Here is a 17,323-nt window from a genome sequence, read left to right as displayed (position 1 = left end):
TGTACGTTCTCATCGACTTTCTCTCTCTTTCTTTCTACTTTGTGGTCTCTTCTTGTCGTCTCGTCGTCTCTCCTCGTTTAACTCATAGTCACTGTCTCCATTTCTCTCTCTCTCTCTCTCTCTCTTCTTTTCCAGAGTGCTAATATTTTCCGAAGGGTTGAAATCTAATTTTTTTTCAGAACCCCTGCCTAAACTCTCTTATTTTTTATCTCTCTTTCTCTCTCTCTCTCTCTCTCTCTCTCTTTACCTTTAGATTCTCCTTCTTATTATTCGTTCACCGTGTCGTTCCCAATGGACACAATAAAAATGCCATCTGAAATATGCATCCCTTAATAAAACTGTCCAATTAGAGGAGAGAATGGAATTAAGTATTTAGGGGGTGTCGGAAGACTTTTCCTTGGTGGTTCTCAGGTGCTCCCAGAAAACCCTTTCGCGAAAAGATTAGGTTCTTAGGTTCTTCCCCTTTGACCGGGCAACCTTAGCAAAAGAAGGATAGATAGAAAAGAGAAGAGGATGAGGAGGAGGAGAAGGTAGCCGCTGTAGCTGTATTTCGTCCGAGAAGAGACGGGACTTGAATTATTTATGGAAGCGAGATTTTCTTCTCCCATCCAGGCTTTTTCTACGGTCACACCGATTTATCGCCACCTTGAGTTTTTCTTTTCTTACCCCAAAGCGTATCCATGTCCAGAATTTGTCTATTCGATTTTTATACATCGTCTTTAGGTACTTTTTCATCGATAGGTTACATATATATATATAGTAATTATTTATAATAGAAAATTTTAATTGATTCGTTCGTCTTTGTTTAATTGACGCAATCAATAATACTTTGTTAATAATATTTTATATAATCTTTCTCTCTCTCTCTCTCTCTCTCTCTCTCTCTCCATGTTTCTCTTTAGGTATTTCAGGATGGCAAATGATTTTGTTTTCGTCGCGGTAGCGAGAATCGAAGAAGAGACAAAAAGCGAATACAATCGGCTCGGCGTTAAAAGGGGTTGGTAGCACGTGGCAGGGACAGGTTGATCGTTTATAAAATGAAATCCCTCGAATATTTCAGTCGTACAAATCCTCCCTGCTCGAGTTCGATGCCAATGAATAGTAGTTGTAGTAGTAATCGTAGTAGTAATAGTAGTAGTAATAGGAGGAGGAGAAGGAAGAAGAGGAAGAGGAGGAAGTAACGTAGAGAGAAAAAGAGAAAGAGGGAGAGAGAGAGAGAGAGAGAAATAGCGGTCAAGGCGGCAATCGTAAAAATTCCACGAGGTTGCGATGGTGCATTGGAAATCTGTGTAATTAACCGTAGGAATTTCTGTTCCAATGGGGGATGAGTCGATTAAAAACGCGAGCAACGCTTACAATGAAAATCGGAGGTTGAAGACTTTTTCTCTCTCTCCCCTCTCTCTCTCTCTCTCTGTCTCTCTCCCTTTTTCACTCACTTTCTCTCTATCTCCGTTTCTTTCTCTTCTCCTCCCTCGTTTTTATATAGGTATATTTTTTTTCCTCTCGTCGCTGCTTTCCCATCGTACGTTGGCACGCCGTACATTTTTTCGATGCTCGATTAAAAATACTTCCAGTCAATTATACGAGATATAACACTCGGCTCTTTTGCTTTCTTTTTTTTTTTTTGTTTTTTTTTCTTGTTTTTTTTGTTTTGTTTGCTTATTATTAATTTCAACTTACGCATTTACCTATATACATACTTTTAAAAAATCGTTTCGACTTTTTTTAATCGTTTATTTTTCATCAAGTATGTATGAAATATGTTCTCTCTCTTTCTTTCTCTCTCTCTCTCTCTCTCTCTCTTTCTTATATTATTGCAAATTATATATGTATATGTATATATATATATATATATGTAAATGAAATAAATATAAGATTCACAAATGATGTTTCGTTATCTTTAAAATACTAGTATTCGAAAGAGAGAAAGAGAGAGAGAGAGAGAGAAAGATGGGAATAGTAATACCTTTCAAAGCATAATTGGTACATCTCTATTCTTTACAAACGAATCTAATCGACTTAACAAATCCTACAGCAAGTAAAATTTATGAGCAATCTTTCTGAATTATGTACAGTTTTACTCGTTGAACTTATCTATCTTCACGCGTACATGACTTTCGTATCGGACTTTTTTCAAATATGTATTTAAACGTTTCTCAAGAATTTTATCTCTACAATTTTAATATGTATTAATTTTCAATGCGTTTGAATTTTTATGGAAATAATTCGTAAGGAAATATTTTATATTATCTCATGAATTAATTAAATTCATTTTCCGTACATAGGTACTATGATTATTTGCATGTTTCTCGATCGTATACGTGATCGATTAAATCTAACGAGTTTTCTGTTGCATTCGCAAATCGATTCGAATTAGATAGGGGATAGTTTGAAGGAGAATTTCTTCGAAAGGAAGATAGAGAAAAAAGAAAGAAAGAGAGAGAGAGAGAGAGAGAGAGAGAGAGAGAGAGAGAGAGAGAAGGAATCTAACGTCGTTCGAAGTAAATTTATACGACTAATACAGAGCTGTGTCAGGACTCTTAATATCCTACGGGCGTACTACGATGAAAGGAGGCGAGTTTGAAAAAGTGCAATATCACGGAATACATAAATGCGAGATGAGGCGATTTGAATGAAAAGCAAATAAATTTCGTCGGTGACTACGTTCGAGACCACCACCGCGACCGCCGCCATCGTGTATATCCAATTTCGTTTTCACGCCGGTTTCATTTATTTCAGCCTCGTAATCGTGCTATCCGACACGGCTATGTATATATATATATATATGTATGTATATATATATATATATGTATAACCCATGATTATAATAATATCGTCATAGTTAAATCGTTTACACAATGTTAAAATATATCCTATAATACTAACCCATGCACTTTCGAAAATTGTAATAATATCTTAAATGATTATATTTTTTTTTGTATTTTTCTGTTACAGGTACGTTCCTTTAAGGTAGTTATTGTTCCTCCTGAATGTTAACACAAGATACTTACAAGGGTATGTTTTATCATCATGAATTCATATATTTATTCATTCGAAACACATAATTTTATCCGATAATTAAATATTTGGCATTTTTCTTTTTTTCTTCTTTCTTTTTTTCCTTTTTCTTTTAATTTCACTCGTAAAACACAAAGAGTTGAAGATATATAAGACATATAAATTAAAAAGAAACAAACTAATCGATCTCGAGTATCATTCATCTAACATAAATGAATGAATATATTCCTATTGATAAGGACACGATTTCATGCTCTATGAGAGATGAGAAGGAAACGATCGAATATCATTCTTCTTCTCTCTCTTTCTCTTATAGTTTAATACTATAGGTGCATCATATTAAGTACAATACGTAGGTGCGTGCGAAAATGCTCTACTCGCGTCCTCCTCCTACCAGCAGATTTCGTATTACGAAGAACCCCTCCTAAGGCGTCAGAAGCGTGCTACTTTCGATGGATGCTCACTCGATACGACGAGATACGAGTATATTCTGGGGATCGAGATAAAAGAAGCGAGTGGGTAGAACGTGACGAGACAATGGATCATCGGTCCACTAGCCATAATACAATCGCATCAGCATCTCACTGTATTGTTTGCCCTGCTTTGATATCGAGCTCGGAGCTCTCTTTCTTTCTCTCTCTCTCTCTCTCTCTCTCTCTCTCTCTCTCTCTCTCTCGATTCTTTCTTTCTCGAGTCTAGTATCTTTTTCTCTCTTCTCTATCTCTCTATCTCTCTTTCTTTCTCTCTCTCTCTCTCTCTCTCTCTTTCTCTTTCTCTCTCTTTCACTCTCTTTTTCTCTTTCTCTATCAATTTTTTTTTCTCTTCAGTCATCATCGATCGTCATCCTTTCGAATTTACTTTTAGAATTCTTTTAATGTTTTAGATATGATTGAAATTAGTATATGTGTGTGAAAGATTGGGAGAGAGAGAGAGAGAGAGAGAGAGAGAGAGAAATGATGATAGAAATAAAAAATGTAAATTAATTAGACAAAATCATAGAAAGGAATATCGTAATTATTTTCTTTTTCGATACTTCGAGGGCTAACATAAAATAAGAATAAGAAGGATAGAGAAAGAAGGGAAAAGAGAGAGTGTGTAAGAGAGAGAGAGAGAGAGAGATAGAGAAGATAGACGGTCTTGAAGATTAAACGATAGAATTCCAATGTGCCTTTCCCTTTACTCTTGGGATCGACAAATTAGTACAATTAGAATCCCTCAAAGAAAATTGATAAATTCCTTTGGAACAATTTCGCGACTCATTTCACACGGGGTTTGCCCTTTTCCCGTTGTTCCTTAGATATTCCTACCGTCTAAGAGAGGAGATAGGACTCTTCGAGCGAAAACTTATAGCGACAAATAGCCGAGAAATTAGTGAGAAATTGAGAGTTCATTTTTTTTCTCCTCTCTCTCTTTTTCATTTTTATCTTCCTTCTCAACCAACTCCAAAATTCATCGTCTTTTTAGATTCGTTCTAATTAAATAATCCTAACGATACATTTCTACGTGAACAATCAACAGGAATGAAAAAAAATTGTTTTGAATGTTATTATCTCGCGTTTGATGAAAAAGTAAAAAAAAATAAAGCAAAAAAAAAAGAGAGGAAGAAAAGAAGAAAAAGAGAAAAAAGAAAACAGACAAAAAAGAGAAGACATTTAACCGAGATCAAATAATAGTACATATATTATTATTTTACACGTAGGATAGCTTAATCGAGTGGTTTTTTTTTTGTTCGTCTTCTTCTCGAGCAGAAAGAAGATACGAAGAAAAAAGAGCAAAGTCATGAAAAATCAAGTTGGAGTGAAAAAAGATACGGTATTCTTTCGAAGTAAGACGTGAAAGAGACCAAAGTGATTCGAACTTGTTCTCGAATAATTAATTTATCTTGCTTTGAATAAGAACCAAGTTGAAAAACTAAGTAGACAAGGGAGTGGGGAAGAAGAAGAAGGTGGAAGGTTAGCGAATTATCGTAATACGGTTTCCAAGAGCGTGCGAAGCTGAACGCCGTGAGTTCTTTGCTTGGCGTGCGAATACACCGTAACACAGAGAGAGAAAGAGAGAGAGAGAGAGAGAGAGAGAGAGTGAGAGAGAGAGAGAGAGAAAGAGAGAAGGAGAAAGATATAAAAAGATAGAGATAGAGATAGATAGAGAGAGAGAGAGAAGGAACTTACCTTCTTATCCAAAGCAGATCGTTGCCGGAGAAACAAATTAAGAGGATAGCCCCTATGATCAAAGAATAGTACGTTGCTCTCCTTGCCTTCTTCGTAAATGCGCTCGCTCAACGAAACGCATTTTACTTGCTATGTGTGTGCATGCGTTTCCTCCATAGAGAAACGCATCGTGAGATCTTTGAAAAAAATTCTACATCTTTTCTTTTTTTTTTTTTCTTTCCTCTTTCTTTTTCTTTTTTTTCCTTTTTTTTCTTTTTATAAATCGTTCGAGTCAATTTTTTTACTCCTTTATTTTTTAAAACACTTTATTTATTCATTTTCTTTTTTTTTAAATAATCATCCTACAATTTGTATTAAATATTTTATTAATTCGCAATGTTAAAATTATATACACATATATATATACATATTTTAACAATATAATTATGAAGCATTTGATCAATTACTTAGATTAATCATAAACTTTTTATTAATAACGAATATTGAAAATATACTTTTACATTTTTATCTTTCTTTTTTCTTTTCTTTTTTTTTTTGGGGAGATAAGAAGCAATCGGACCAAAGATTCGAGAAGTTAGAAACGTTGCGGGGATGGAGAAAGTAGGGGGTGGTTTGTAGCAAGGAGACGACTAGCTCGGCACGCGTTCGACCCTCAGAGCCCCTCGAGAAGCCCTTCGGCCACGGTTTCTCCGCAGCCTCTTCAACCCTTCCGCAGCTTTTCTTTGCCCCGTCTCTTTGGCTTCCTCCTTTCCTCCTTCTCTCCTCACAAGCTTTACCTCATACCACTTTTCTCTCTCTCTCTCTCTCTCTCTCTCTCTCTCTCTCTCTATCTCTGTCTTTCTCTCTCTACTTCCGCGAGACTGGCAAACATTAAGAGCTTCTAGATTTATTTATAACTACATTTACGCGCATGCCACGCTCTCCTGCTACCCCCTGTCTTTCGCAACCCCTTTCGAATTATTGCGTTTATGCGAATGGAACGAGTAAGGCCGACGGGAAATTCTACTCTCCAACTTTGTTTCCTATTTTCAGACTTGCTTCCTAAATCTTACTCTCTCTCTCTCTCTCTCTCTCTCTCTACTTTTTCACTCTTTCTCACTATTTATTTATATATTATAATTTTCAAAAAATTTTTATCTTATTTTATATATATATAATTATTTATTTCTTTATTTAAATTTTAATCAAATTAATATAAATTCCATTGAGGTGACATATAATTTTCTATATGTTCCATATGTCGTTTCCTTTCGTTGATATATGTCTCTGAATTAAACAAGATTACTTGTTTGATTACTCAAGGGCGTCGACGTTTTCTCGACAATTATTTTGGCTCTATATCAAGCTCTGCGACTATGCTATGTCGAGATAACTCTCAAGGAATTCAATTTGAATGATTCACGAGGGCTTGTGGAAGGACGAAGAGCTCGAGTTTCTTACTATTTCTATCTATCCTCTATCTCTATCTCTATCTCTTTCTCTCTTTCATTCTCATTGAGATCGAAGTGGAGAAATCGTGCGAAGGAAAGGTCGTAGAAGCGATTAACATTTGAAGGAAAACGAGCCATTGGCAGTCTAAGGTCAGGATCGTCGTTTCCGTTCGATGCTTATGGCATTTGATTTTTTAATCTCTCCGATATATATGTGTGTGTTATGTGTATGTAATAAATTAGATGGAACATTAAAACTATTAGAAAGTGATATTTTCTTGTTAAGTGAAAAAGATGTCATGCTCATTGTCGAAGATCTAATTTAGATCTGATATATGTAATCAATTATGAAAATTAAAAATTGTCGAGCGTTATAGATTTGTTTTCTCAATTGAAAGAAATGAATTAACGAGATAAATTATTTATTTTCCACACTTTGAAAGTCTATGGCTGTGCTAGGTAACTGATTGATCGTTCAATGTGATACGTTCAACCTGACCAATATTTCGATATAAAATTTCTAAAAGCGCTCGTCGAGCGTTAAACGAGTATCAAATGTTATTACATTAAATTAGGCGTTGGCAGATACGACGTAGAGGACAGGAACAACGAGAGTAATATATACATGTATATATATATATATATATATATATATATATATATATGTATGTATGTATGTATGTATGTATGTATGTATCTATGTATATAAGTGTAGGTGTAGGTAGACGAACGGATTTATTTTTACCCGAAGCGTGCGTACAACGCGTGTATCTATACGGAAGCATAGCACCGGGCTTTTACGCATAATATTAGATATACCTATTAAAGTAATAAAACACTATAATTGCGATTCGAAATTAGATATGCCTTAAAAACATAATGGCATAAAGTGCGGTGAGAGCTCATTTGAATATCCCGTATCAAACGGCTATACCTTTATATAAAGATTGCATTAATTTGGATATAGAAAGATGCTTAACGAAATGCATGTAGTATCAAATTAATCCTAGTGATGAATGGTCTAATGAAATTTTGGTAGATCTTTATCGTTGGTCCTTCATTCGACGTTATTATCGTTTCTTTGGATATCGGATTCAAAAAAGAAATATGTAAAAAAAAGAAAAAGAAAAAAAAAGAAATGGAGGAACAAAAGAAACGAGAAAAAATAAAGAAAGAAAGGATGAAAATGAGAAATTGATTAGAAACATTGACGGCAATGAAAGTATTATTTATATAATTATTTGTTCTAAAAGTATACTTGAACATTGACAAATCAAGTTTGTAAGATTAGAGATCACGTACGTTTATATCTAATCGAATGGTTTCTCTTATGGAAACGTTCGAATCGTCGTTTCACAGCAAAGTTTCATAGCAAAGGCATCGAGACCTCCGTTATATAATAGTTGTTCCACAGCGCAGAGCTCGTTCTACGCTCTTCTCGGCAAGAAGACGGTCGAATTGAATTTGCAAACTTGCAGATTGGATTCCAACTTGCCTATTATAGGGTGCGTCTGTTCCGGTTAAAAGCTGGGGGCAAGGGAATTAATGTCGATACTCGAAGGAAGGTCGGAGGATTACTCCAAAGGCTCGTATCTCATTGTCTTAGATGTTCCTCCCTTTGCAAACGCCTTCCACTTTCTACACAACCTCCCTCCCCCTCCCCCACCCACAACCACCACCACTACCATTACTAACACCACCCACCCCCGTCTTTAACCCATCCTCTTTTCCCATCCTGTCTTCCACCTCTTTACAAAAGCCTAGTCCACTCCTATTCTTCAATGATTATGTTGTTTTATTTTTCTTTTTCTCTGTTTTCTTCTCTTTCCTTCTCTTTTTTTTTTTCTTTTTTTTTCTTTTTTCTTCCTTTTTTTTTCCTTTTTTTTTTATTCTGATTCGCGAACTTTGACGAAAAGCAAGGAATTAAAACGATAATTCATATAGTGCAGGATCGAAAATGATGACAATTTTATATACTCGTCGAACAGATTTCTTCAGGAGTTGCGATCTAAGTAACTCCTATTCCTATAGATATCTATTTAAAATTTGTGAATTTACGAAGACGTCTTTAATATTATATTATTACAAATAGCATTAGTATTGTATTACTAAATAAATACAATTGTCTATTTCGTATTAATTTCTACTTATGTATATTATCAGCATGAATATTACAATTATGAAACGTTCGAATGGATTCATTCGAATTGGATTATTTTTGTTTTTGTTTGTTTTTTCTTTTCTTATAAAAATTATAGGTTTTTCTTCGCGATTCTCCACCCTCTTTATCCTCCCTGCCGCCGCTGCCGCCACCGCCACCGCCACCGCCGTCGTCCCGTAATAGGTGTGAAAAATTAGAATATATTTCTAGATCATATCGTATCTAGGGGTCTTCGGATTTAACAGCCATTGCAACGGTACGTTACTAGCATATAATGTTACGCAGCGTAAGCTCGACTCATTAATTTTCTACGGGCCTGCATTTCTCGATCCTTAATGCGTCAATTAAACGCGCCGCACGTAGTATCGATCCGAGTTACGCGCACACCGAGCTACGCGATCTAATCGCGGAAGTTGTTACTTGACGATGCTAAACTAGAAATGCATTCCGAATAATTATATTCCATATATATGTACATATGCGTATAATATATATATATATGTATGAACGTATGTATGTATGTATATATATGTTTTCGAGAGAGATGAGAAGAGGACGTCAAAGAAGAAGAAGAAAAAAAAGTTAATTTAAAATTAAACAACATAATTTTATTATTAATTGTTAATATTAAATAGTATCCATGTTTAATTTGTATGCTAGTTTAACAACTAGTACATACATAGATATATATTCTTACCTATTCATTGTAATACATAGATACATCATACATTTTCCATTTTATATGTATTTACCATTTTAAATATGTATTTGAAATATTTAATCAATCATTCACATATAATATGGATATTTGTGAATATACGCCGAAGGACACACGACATGACCTTCATGATTACTTTATTCCATTTTGTTTACCGACGATATTCTCTCTCTCTCTCTCTCTCTCTTTTTCTTACTGGACACAACTTTTTGCTCTTTTTTTTTTCCTCTTATTCCGCACGTCTTTCGGGTTTTTCTTTTCAATGTCACTCCCTTCAAAGTCATAGTCTGCTATATGTCTCTCTATCTTTCTCTTACTTGACTTTCTCCTTCACTTTCTCTCTCTCTCTCTCTCTCTCTCTCTCTCTCTCTCTCTTTCTATCCTTACACTCGTAAGCAACTACCGTCGTTTCTCCCGTTTCTCTGGTACACGGGAGACACACGGGAACTTTGTAATGCATTTTATTTATTCACAAAGGCAAATACTCATTTACCGTGGAGACACGGGTAAATGTCCGTGAGTCTTCTACTTCTATCTCTCTCTCTCTCTCTCTCTCTCTCTCTTTCTCTTTCTCTTTCGAGTTTGGTTAGATAGAAAAGGAAAGGTATATCCTCTTACCCAAGAAGAAAGAAAGAGATAGAAAGCTACCTACTTCGTTTCAAGTCATCGACTCGCCCGAACACAAACTGCTCGTCTTCTTCCTGCCTTCTAAACTCTAAAGCGTAATGCCACAATCCCTTTGATGGAGTTTCTGTAAATGGAGCGTGGCTGCGTACCAACGTAGGGATGTTGAACGGAAAGAGAAAGAGAGAGAGAGAGAGAGAGAGAGAGAAAGATAAAGAGACTAAGAGGGTGGCCAGCCACATGGACCGCCCTTTGAAACGTTTCAGATGTGCGCGGGCATTTTTAATTTCCTAGGATTATGAGTCGCTCGTGATGTAGGAGACAGAGAAGAAGAGAGAGAGATAGAAAGAAAGGAAGGAAAGACGATGACCATGGTTCTTTTTTAGATACGTGAGATTTACCCCTACCATTTTTTTACAAAGTCTATTTGCCACTTGAGTCCTCTATCTTTAATAATCTCTAAATTTTCACTTTTTCAATTCATTCTTTCATCTCTTCTATACGGATATATATCTTTTTTTGTATATATATATATATATATATATATATATATATATATATATATATATATATATACTTTTTATAGTTCTAATTCTATTGCGAATTTTATTTGAAATATTCTTAACACGTTTTATGATCATGATTATTAGTGAAATATTACATGTAAATGTATGCATGCATGCATGCATGTATGTATATATGTATGTATGTATGTATGTACGTATGTATTTACGGTTGCAGTATGTGTTAACTTCACGTAATGAAAAGAGTACAGTTTCGTAGGCTAGTTTCGGTGGAAAGTTAATCTCATTTATATTTATTTCACGTAGAGAGGCGAGGGACTCGTAACAAGATTGTAACGTGAGAGTAGGTCGATTTTAATCAGTTTCAGAACTTTTCTTTCACGGTATAATTTTGATACGCAGAAAAAGAAATAATTTTATTTCACCTTTCGTTAGCCGTATGTATGTACGTATATACATATATAAGACGAAGATAAAGTTACGTGTATACAAATTAGTAGTGACTGATAAGAAGACGATATGTATGTATGTATGTATGTATCCATTTCATGGTCATCAGATGATTCATTCATTTCAAATAAGGCAAGCGTTTAAATGTAAATGATAATTTATGAGGATTCACGTGTCTTATTTACGACAAAAAAAAATCAATTCCTATGTTTCCCTTTGCTCCCATTATCTTTCTTTATTTTTTTCAATTATATTTTCTATTCTAACATAGTATATATATATATATCGTTTGATGACAGTATATTTTGAGAACCACTGCTTAGCATCTCCCAGCGGTAGCCTTTCATCAACTCTTCATTAGGTCGCGGTAAATGTATTATGACTTCTGATTGAGTGCCGCCGCATGGTAGTAGGCGCAGAGAGAAAGAGATAGATAGATAGATAGAGAGAACGAAAACATCATAGTCATAAGTAGATATATACTGTATGATATACTATACTTGATTATCATCGGCAAGAATCTTAAGAAGTATATTACTTAAAAAAAATCTTATTGTTTCGAATTAATGAAGAATAGAATAACAAAGGAAGAAAAGAAAAAGAAAAAAAAATCGAAGAAAGAATTTACCGTATGAATACCGTACTTCATTATCAAACGTGAAGTGTCTTAAGTCGTATTACTTGAAAAATGTTACTGTTTCAAATTAAAATTAGATATATATATATATATATATATATATGTACTAAATAGACTGTACAGTATTATTACATATAGTATCACGTAATATGATCAGAGACACCAAGAGAAATTAATCATGGTTATTAATCATTAGATTTAGTCATTAGTAGGGAACAGCCCCATATCGTGGAGCGTATCAAAGGAAAAGAAAAGAGTCGTCCGATAGAAGAGCATGAAAGAGACCTCTCTCTCTCTCTCTCTCTCTCTCTGTCTGTCTCTATCTCTATCTATCTTTCTCTCTCTTTGTCTCTATGTCTCTCTGTCTCTTCAGCATACATATATCGTGGCAGAGCCTCTCCGATGACTTTTCGGGTCGGACGAAAATTCCGGTAACAATGTGACACCGGTTCGCAACGGCGCGCGATATTAACGACGCGGCCGTATTCGCTTTGTGAAGCGAACTATAACTGAATTTGGCCCTGTCATTTTATGCATCAGACTCGCCATGCCGGTATAACTGAATTCGATGGGTAATGCAATTATACATCTTTGCCCGCGCGCCACACCGCGCAGCAGATATACCTACGTGCGTAAATGTATGCGTATGTGTATATATATATGTATATATATATATATGTAGATATATATATATATATATATATATATATATATATATATGCTGTACTACCATTAAATATTATAGCATAGCAGCAACGACTGTCAATGATACGTAGGTATGTATATATATATATATCTTCGAAATTCATCAATCGTAATTTTTTCTTTTTCATTGAAACATTTATTCGTCGACTTCTTTACCCTTATCTATCTTTTCCTTTCCTTTCTTGTTTTTCCTCTTTTTCTTCTTTTTTTTTCTCTCTCTCTCTCTCTCCCTTTTTTTTGCTACATATATTTTAATCTCACATTTAAAGCGATAATGATTGTACTTCCGATAGAATGTATGCACGTAAATAACATTTATTTCGTTGGAAATCAGAATTTAATAGAATTGTTTGAATGACGAAGACGAATAGATAGATCAGCGACGTAAAGAAACGTGTAGCCATTGTTTAAATCCTGACGGAATGTCAATGATCATATTATCATTAACGTCTGCGAATATTAATTTAACAGGATTTTTAAACTATTATCAAAGGATAATTGATAGGACTGTTTATGACGCGTAGGAAAGGTATTTATTTGAAAAAAAAAAAAAGAAAAAAAAAAATAATGACGAAAAAAAAAAGAAAGGGAAAAGAAAGGAAAGAATGAAAATGAAACTTATGGAGCACCAGTCATCCCTCTATTTTACCACCCCCCTCGAGCGTATTTCACGGTGCTTAAGAATTTGTACTCTCGGCCATGAAGCTGAGTTTCTCTTTTACGTTAATTCGCTTCGGGGTGTAGGAAGGAGGTGGTGGGTTGATGGTGGTGGGGTTTGAAAATTTTTCCTCTTTCTCTGTCTCTCTCTCTCTCTCTCTCTCTCTTTCTCTTGTTCTCTTTCTGTCTCTTTTTCTCCCTTTTAACAACTCTCCCTTCGAAATGTCTCGAGTTAATTTTTTCCTCTGCATTGTAGCCGTTCTGAAGTGTGGTACGAGCGAGAAGAGAGTAAAAAGAAACGAAAGAGAGAGAGAGAGAGAGAGAGAGAGAGAAAGAGGGTGAGGAGTCCGATCCGCTCTCCTCTCTTATTTTTCCTCGAGTTCGCGACTTAATTAATCGCATAACACGGAACCTAATGAAATCAGAACTCCCTCTCTCCCTCCCTCTCTCCCTCCTATCGAGGCTCCTTCCTTTCCTCTCCCATCTACCGTCTCTATTTTCGCCCTCTCTCTCTCTCTCTCTCTCTCTCTCTGGCACGTTGCCCCTACGCTTCTACGTAAAAACGGAAATATTTCCCTGGAATACTTTTCCACCTCCGCTTCGACAGGGCAGGCACACCATCATAAGCAGCAGCAGCAGTAGTAGCAGCAGCAGCAGCAGCAGCAGCAGCAGCAGCAGCAGCAGCAGCAGCAGCAGCAGCAGCAGCAGCAGCAGCAGCAGCAGCAGCAGCAGCAGCAGCAGCAGCAGTATCAGCAGTATCAGCAGTAGCAGCAGTAGGTTCCTCTCTTCTCACCGATTACTCTCCAACAGGAGTCGAGGGCTCCGGAGTGATGGTACGGGAATGGGGGGAGAAAAAAAAAGGGAAAGAAAAAAGAGGACAAGAGCAAAAAAAGAAAATAAAAAAGAGAGAAAAGAAAGGGGAGGAGAAGGAGAGGTAGAAGAAAAAAGAAGAAAAAAGAAAAAGGAGAAGAAATTACTTCGGAAATCGATAATACGTTTTCATGAATTTCTCTATCGCCACGAGTATGCGTGGTGGTGTGAGTGCTGTATAGTATGTAGCTAGTAGTCTATCTCGTAAGTCTCGATTTAGAAAATTTCATCGGCGTCATATTCTCATGGCTTTGTTTTGCTTTGTTTCCTTCTCTCTCTATCTCTCTCTCTCATTTTTTTTACTCGAATCTTTCTTTCTTTTTTCTTCTCTCCTCTCACGTGAAAATCATTGCAATTATACTCTCTTTCACTTACGATAAAATACATTATCTAATTAAAGATTAGAAAAATGACTATAATATAATCGACATGATGACGGATGTACGAGGGATATAATAATGAAAGAAAAAGTGTAAAATTTAAATCGATAATTTATTTCGAGATAAAAAGAAAAAAGAAAGAAAAAAAGAAAAGGATATGAGAAGGAATTGCGATTTGGGAAATTCTATCATTAAGAAAATACAACGCATAAGATCATCGTCTTTTCCTCTTTCGAGTTAAATTCGTTTTGTCGAAATTAATGGGGGGTGGTGGGTGGGGTAGGTAAAAGTTTAAGAGGGGATTCTCTCACTGTGGAATTTATTATTAAAAGGTAGAGGAGGATATCCGGAGAGTGCTTTCGATTCTCTATCTCTCTCTCTCTTTCGCAAAATGAGTTCCTTTGTTTTCGATTGATTCGCATAGGTTCGGGGGTGATATCGTCGAAGTCAAGTTAAAGTCAAGGCAATCTACTTTTCGCGGCTGGCTAGTTGGTGTATGAGAGAGAAGGAACGTTAGTAAGATCAACAGAGAGAGAGAGAGAGAGAGAGAGGGAGAAAGAGAGAAAGTCTATCGTTCGTGGAGTAGAGAAGAGCGTGCGCCGGATTAATTAAAATCTCGAACGTGCTACCGATTAATCAAGGGTACTCGATGCTCTGAACAGCTTCGTAACAGCGATTAATAATAATGTACCGTGTGGTTTGTGTTTCTTAGAGCCGACCGAGATTTGTTCTTCGCTTCGAAATTCGAGACTTTGTTTAAACTTACATATTAACATCGAAGTGACACATAATTTCTATAACCCTTTTGTTTTTCGAACTTCTTCTTTTGCTTAGATTCTTTGGAAAGTAATAATGTTTTTTCTTTTCTGTTTTTTTTTGTTTTCTACTCCTTTTTTGTATAATATATTTTCTTTTTTATATATTATTTGTTTCATCTTAAAAAATAGATGTTGCATTAAATAAAAAGGTCTCTGATCAATTTTGTTATAATTGGATATTAAATAATTGGATTATCGTTTCTGATTATGAAAAATGATAAGATGTGTGATTTAAAAATATTTTATAGTTACTAACGTTTATAATTAGGAATCAGATATTATTATAATGAAGAAATATTAATAATAATAATAATAATAATAATAATAATAACAATAATAATAATATAGACGTATATATATATCTTTTTCTTTCTCTCTTTTTCTCCCTCCTTCTCTCTCTCTCTCTCTCTCATTCTCATTATCTATCTAAAAGAAATAATTAGGATAATATCTGATTTGTAATTGTAATTATTTTCTAGATAGACAGATAGATAAATAGATTTTAAATTACGTAGATGAATAATTACAATAACATATATCCAATTAGTAATTGTAAACACTTCATGTATAAGCATAAATAAAAGAAAAAAAAGAAAAAGAAAAAAAAAATTACTTTACAATTACAAATATCACAGGATACCATATTGTTACATAATAAAAATATGATAATACAGATGTACGTGTAAAATATAGTTTAGAATAATTATTCTCCCGAGTGAGGTGAAGTGGGATAGAGAGGGAAGAGCTATAGTGGGTGGGGGATTGGAGGGGGCGTTTAAGGGAGGGTACGGATGGAAGTAAGATCGAATCGCCTAATCATGAAATTCATTAAGAGTTTGTAGGACAATTTGAAAAGGGCTAGGCAAAGACGACAGTATCGTAGTGTTGCGTAGGAGAAGGAGAGAGAGAGAGAGAAAGAGGTGAACGGTTGACGGATCGTAACGTGGGACGACACGCTTTTCGAGCACCTGACCATTTCACACGGCGCATTTAGCGCTCTTCGGTATTAATTTAACATCTACCGACAGCCGTCCGACGCGTTGCTCCACGGCTCCTCGGTTAAAATAATAAGCGAGCCGCGACAGAGCGCCGGAAGAGTAGTCCATAAACCCCTTTGGGAACTCACCGAATGTTATTACGTTATTTCCACGCTTAATCGACGATTACGAAACTTTTCTCGCTTTTGCGTATGTATGTATGTATGTATGTATGTATGTATGTATGTATGTATGTATGTATGTATGTATATCGTTACCTTCTTCTTCATTCATATCATTTGTATATGAGTATGTATATATTTAATTTCTTTTCTCTTCTCTTCTTTTCTTATCTTTTCTTTTTATTTACTCATTTTCTTTTTTTTTCTTTTTTTTCCCTTTTTATTTCTTTCCATAAAATGTTCTCTTTGATATATTAGCTTTTCTATTTATAATGATATTAAAGTACGCGGAACAATTTGTTTTATTTATCGAGTATAATCATATTTCCTTATTTTTTCTTCTTTTTTTTTATTAATAATTAAATCGATAAGAATGAACGATTAATCAAAATTAAATATATATATATATATATATATATATATAAATATTATATAAATTAATTAATGGTAATGTACGATATAATATTTTTGAAAAGTATATCGACTTCTAGAGGGTGAATAATTAATACGTAAATAAAATATGTACGTGTGTATAGGTGACATTGAATACATACTCATGTAACTTTCTCTTATTCATAAAATGTCGAGCTTTGTTTACGATTTGATACTTTGTATAAAACATATTGGTATCACTCGTGCCAGTTCAGTTGGTGTTTACGATTCAAGGAGGAAACAGAGTCAAGAGATAGCAGATGTAACGTAGCAGTCGTCGTAGAAAGCAGCTTTAGGATGTTCGAAGTTAAGGCGTAAGGAATGATCAATGTTAATATTCGCTAATAATTACTCGTTGTATCGACGATATTTTATTGCCTTTGTAACCATTAATTATAGCTGACCAACGGCACACGTTCTTGCTCGAACGTTGAAGCAACAATTATAACCGAACCGTATATCTATAATAATTAATGATCAGAGACCGCCATTATGATTAAATAATATAACCTCTTGCGCAATTATTATTACTACTGTCGATTATTAAGTAATAATCAGATTATAACTATAAT

The 17,323-nt window shown here is 34.9% G+C and overlaps 1 protein-coding gene across 10 annotated transcripts in view; it reads left to right on the top strand.

Annotated features, from left to right (window-relative positions):
- LOC124430110 (dachshund homolog 2) overlaps positions 1-17,323 on the top strand; it is a 224,017-nt gene that overhangs the window by 35,966 nt on the left and 170,728 nt on the right. For 2 of the 10 annotated variants that reach the window (XM_046976229.1, XM_046976230.1), the window contains exon 2: positions 2,956-2,970. The exons of the other annotated variants lie outside the window; for them this stretch is intronic. In XM_046976229.1, coding sequence (XP_046832185.1) covers positions 2,956-2,970 — 15 coding nt within the window. The remainder of the gene's footprint in view (positions 1-2,955; positions 2,971-17,323) is intronic. 10 annotated transcript variants of the gene reach the window in all.

This window comes from Vespa crabro, chromosome 17 (assembly GCF_910589235.1).
Source record: "Vespa crabro chromosome 17, iyVesCrab1.2, whole genome shotgun sequence".
Lineage (NCBI taxonomy): Eukaryota > Metazoa > Arthropoda > Insecta > Hymenoptera > Vespidae > Vespa > Vespa crabro.
The sequence above is the reverse complement of the archived record's forward strand: the minus strand, read 5'-3'. Positions and strand labels throughout refer to the sequence as shown.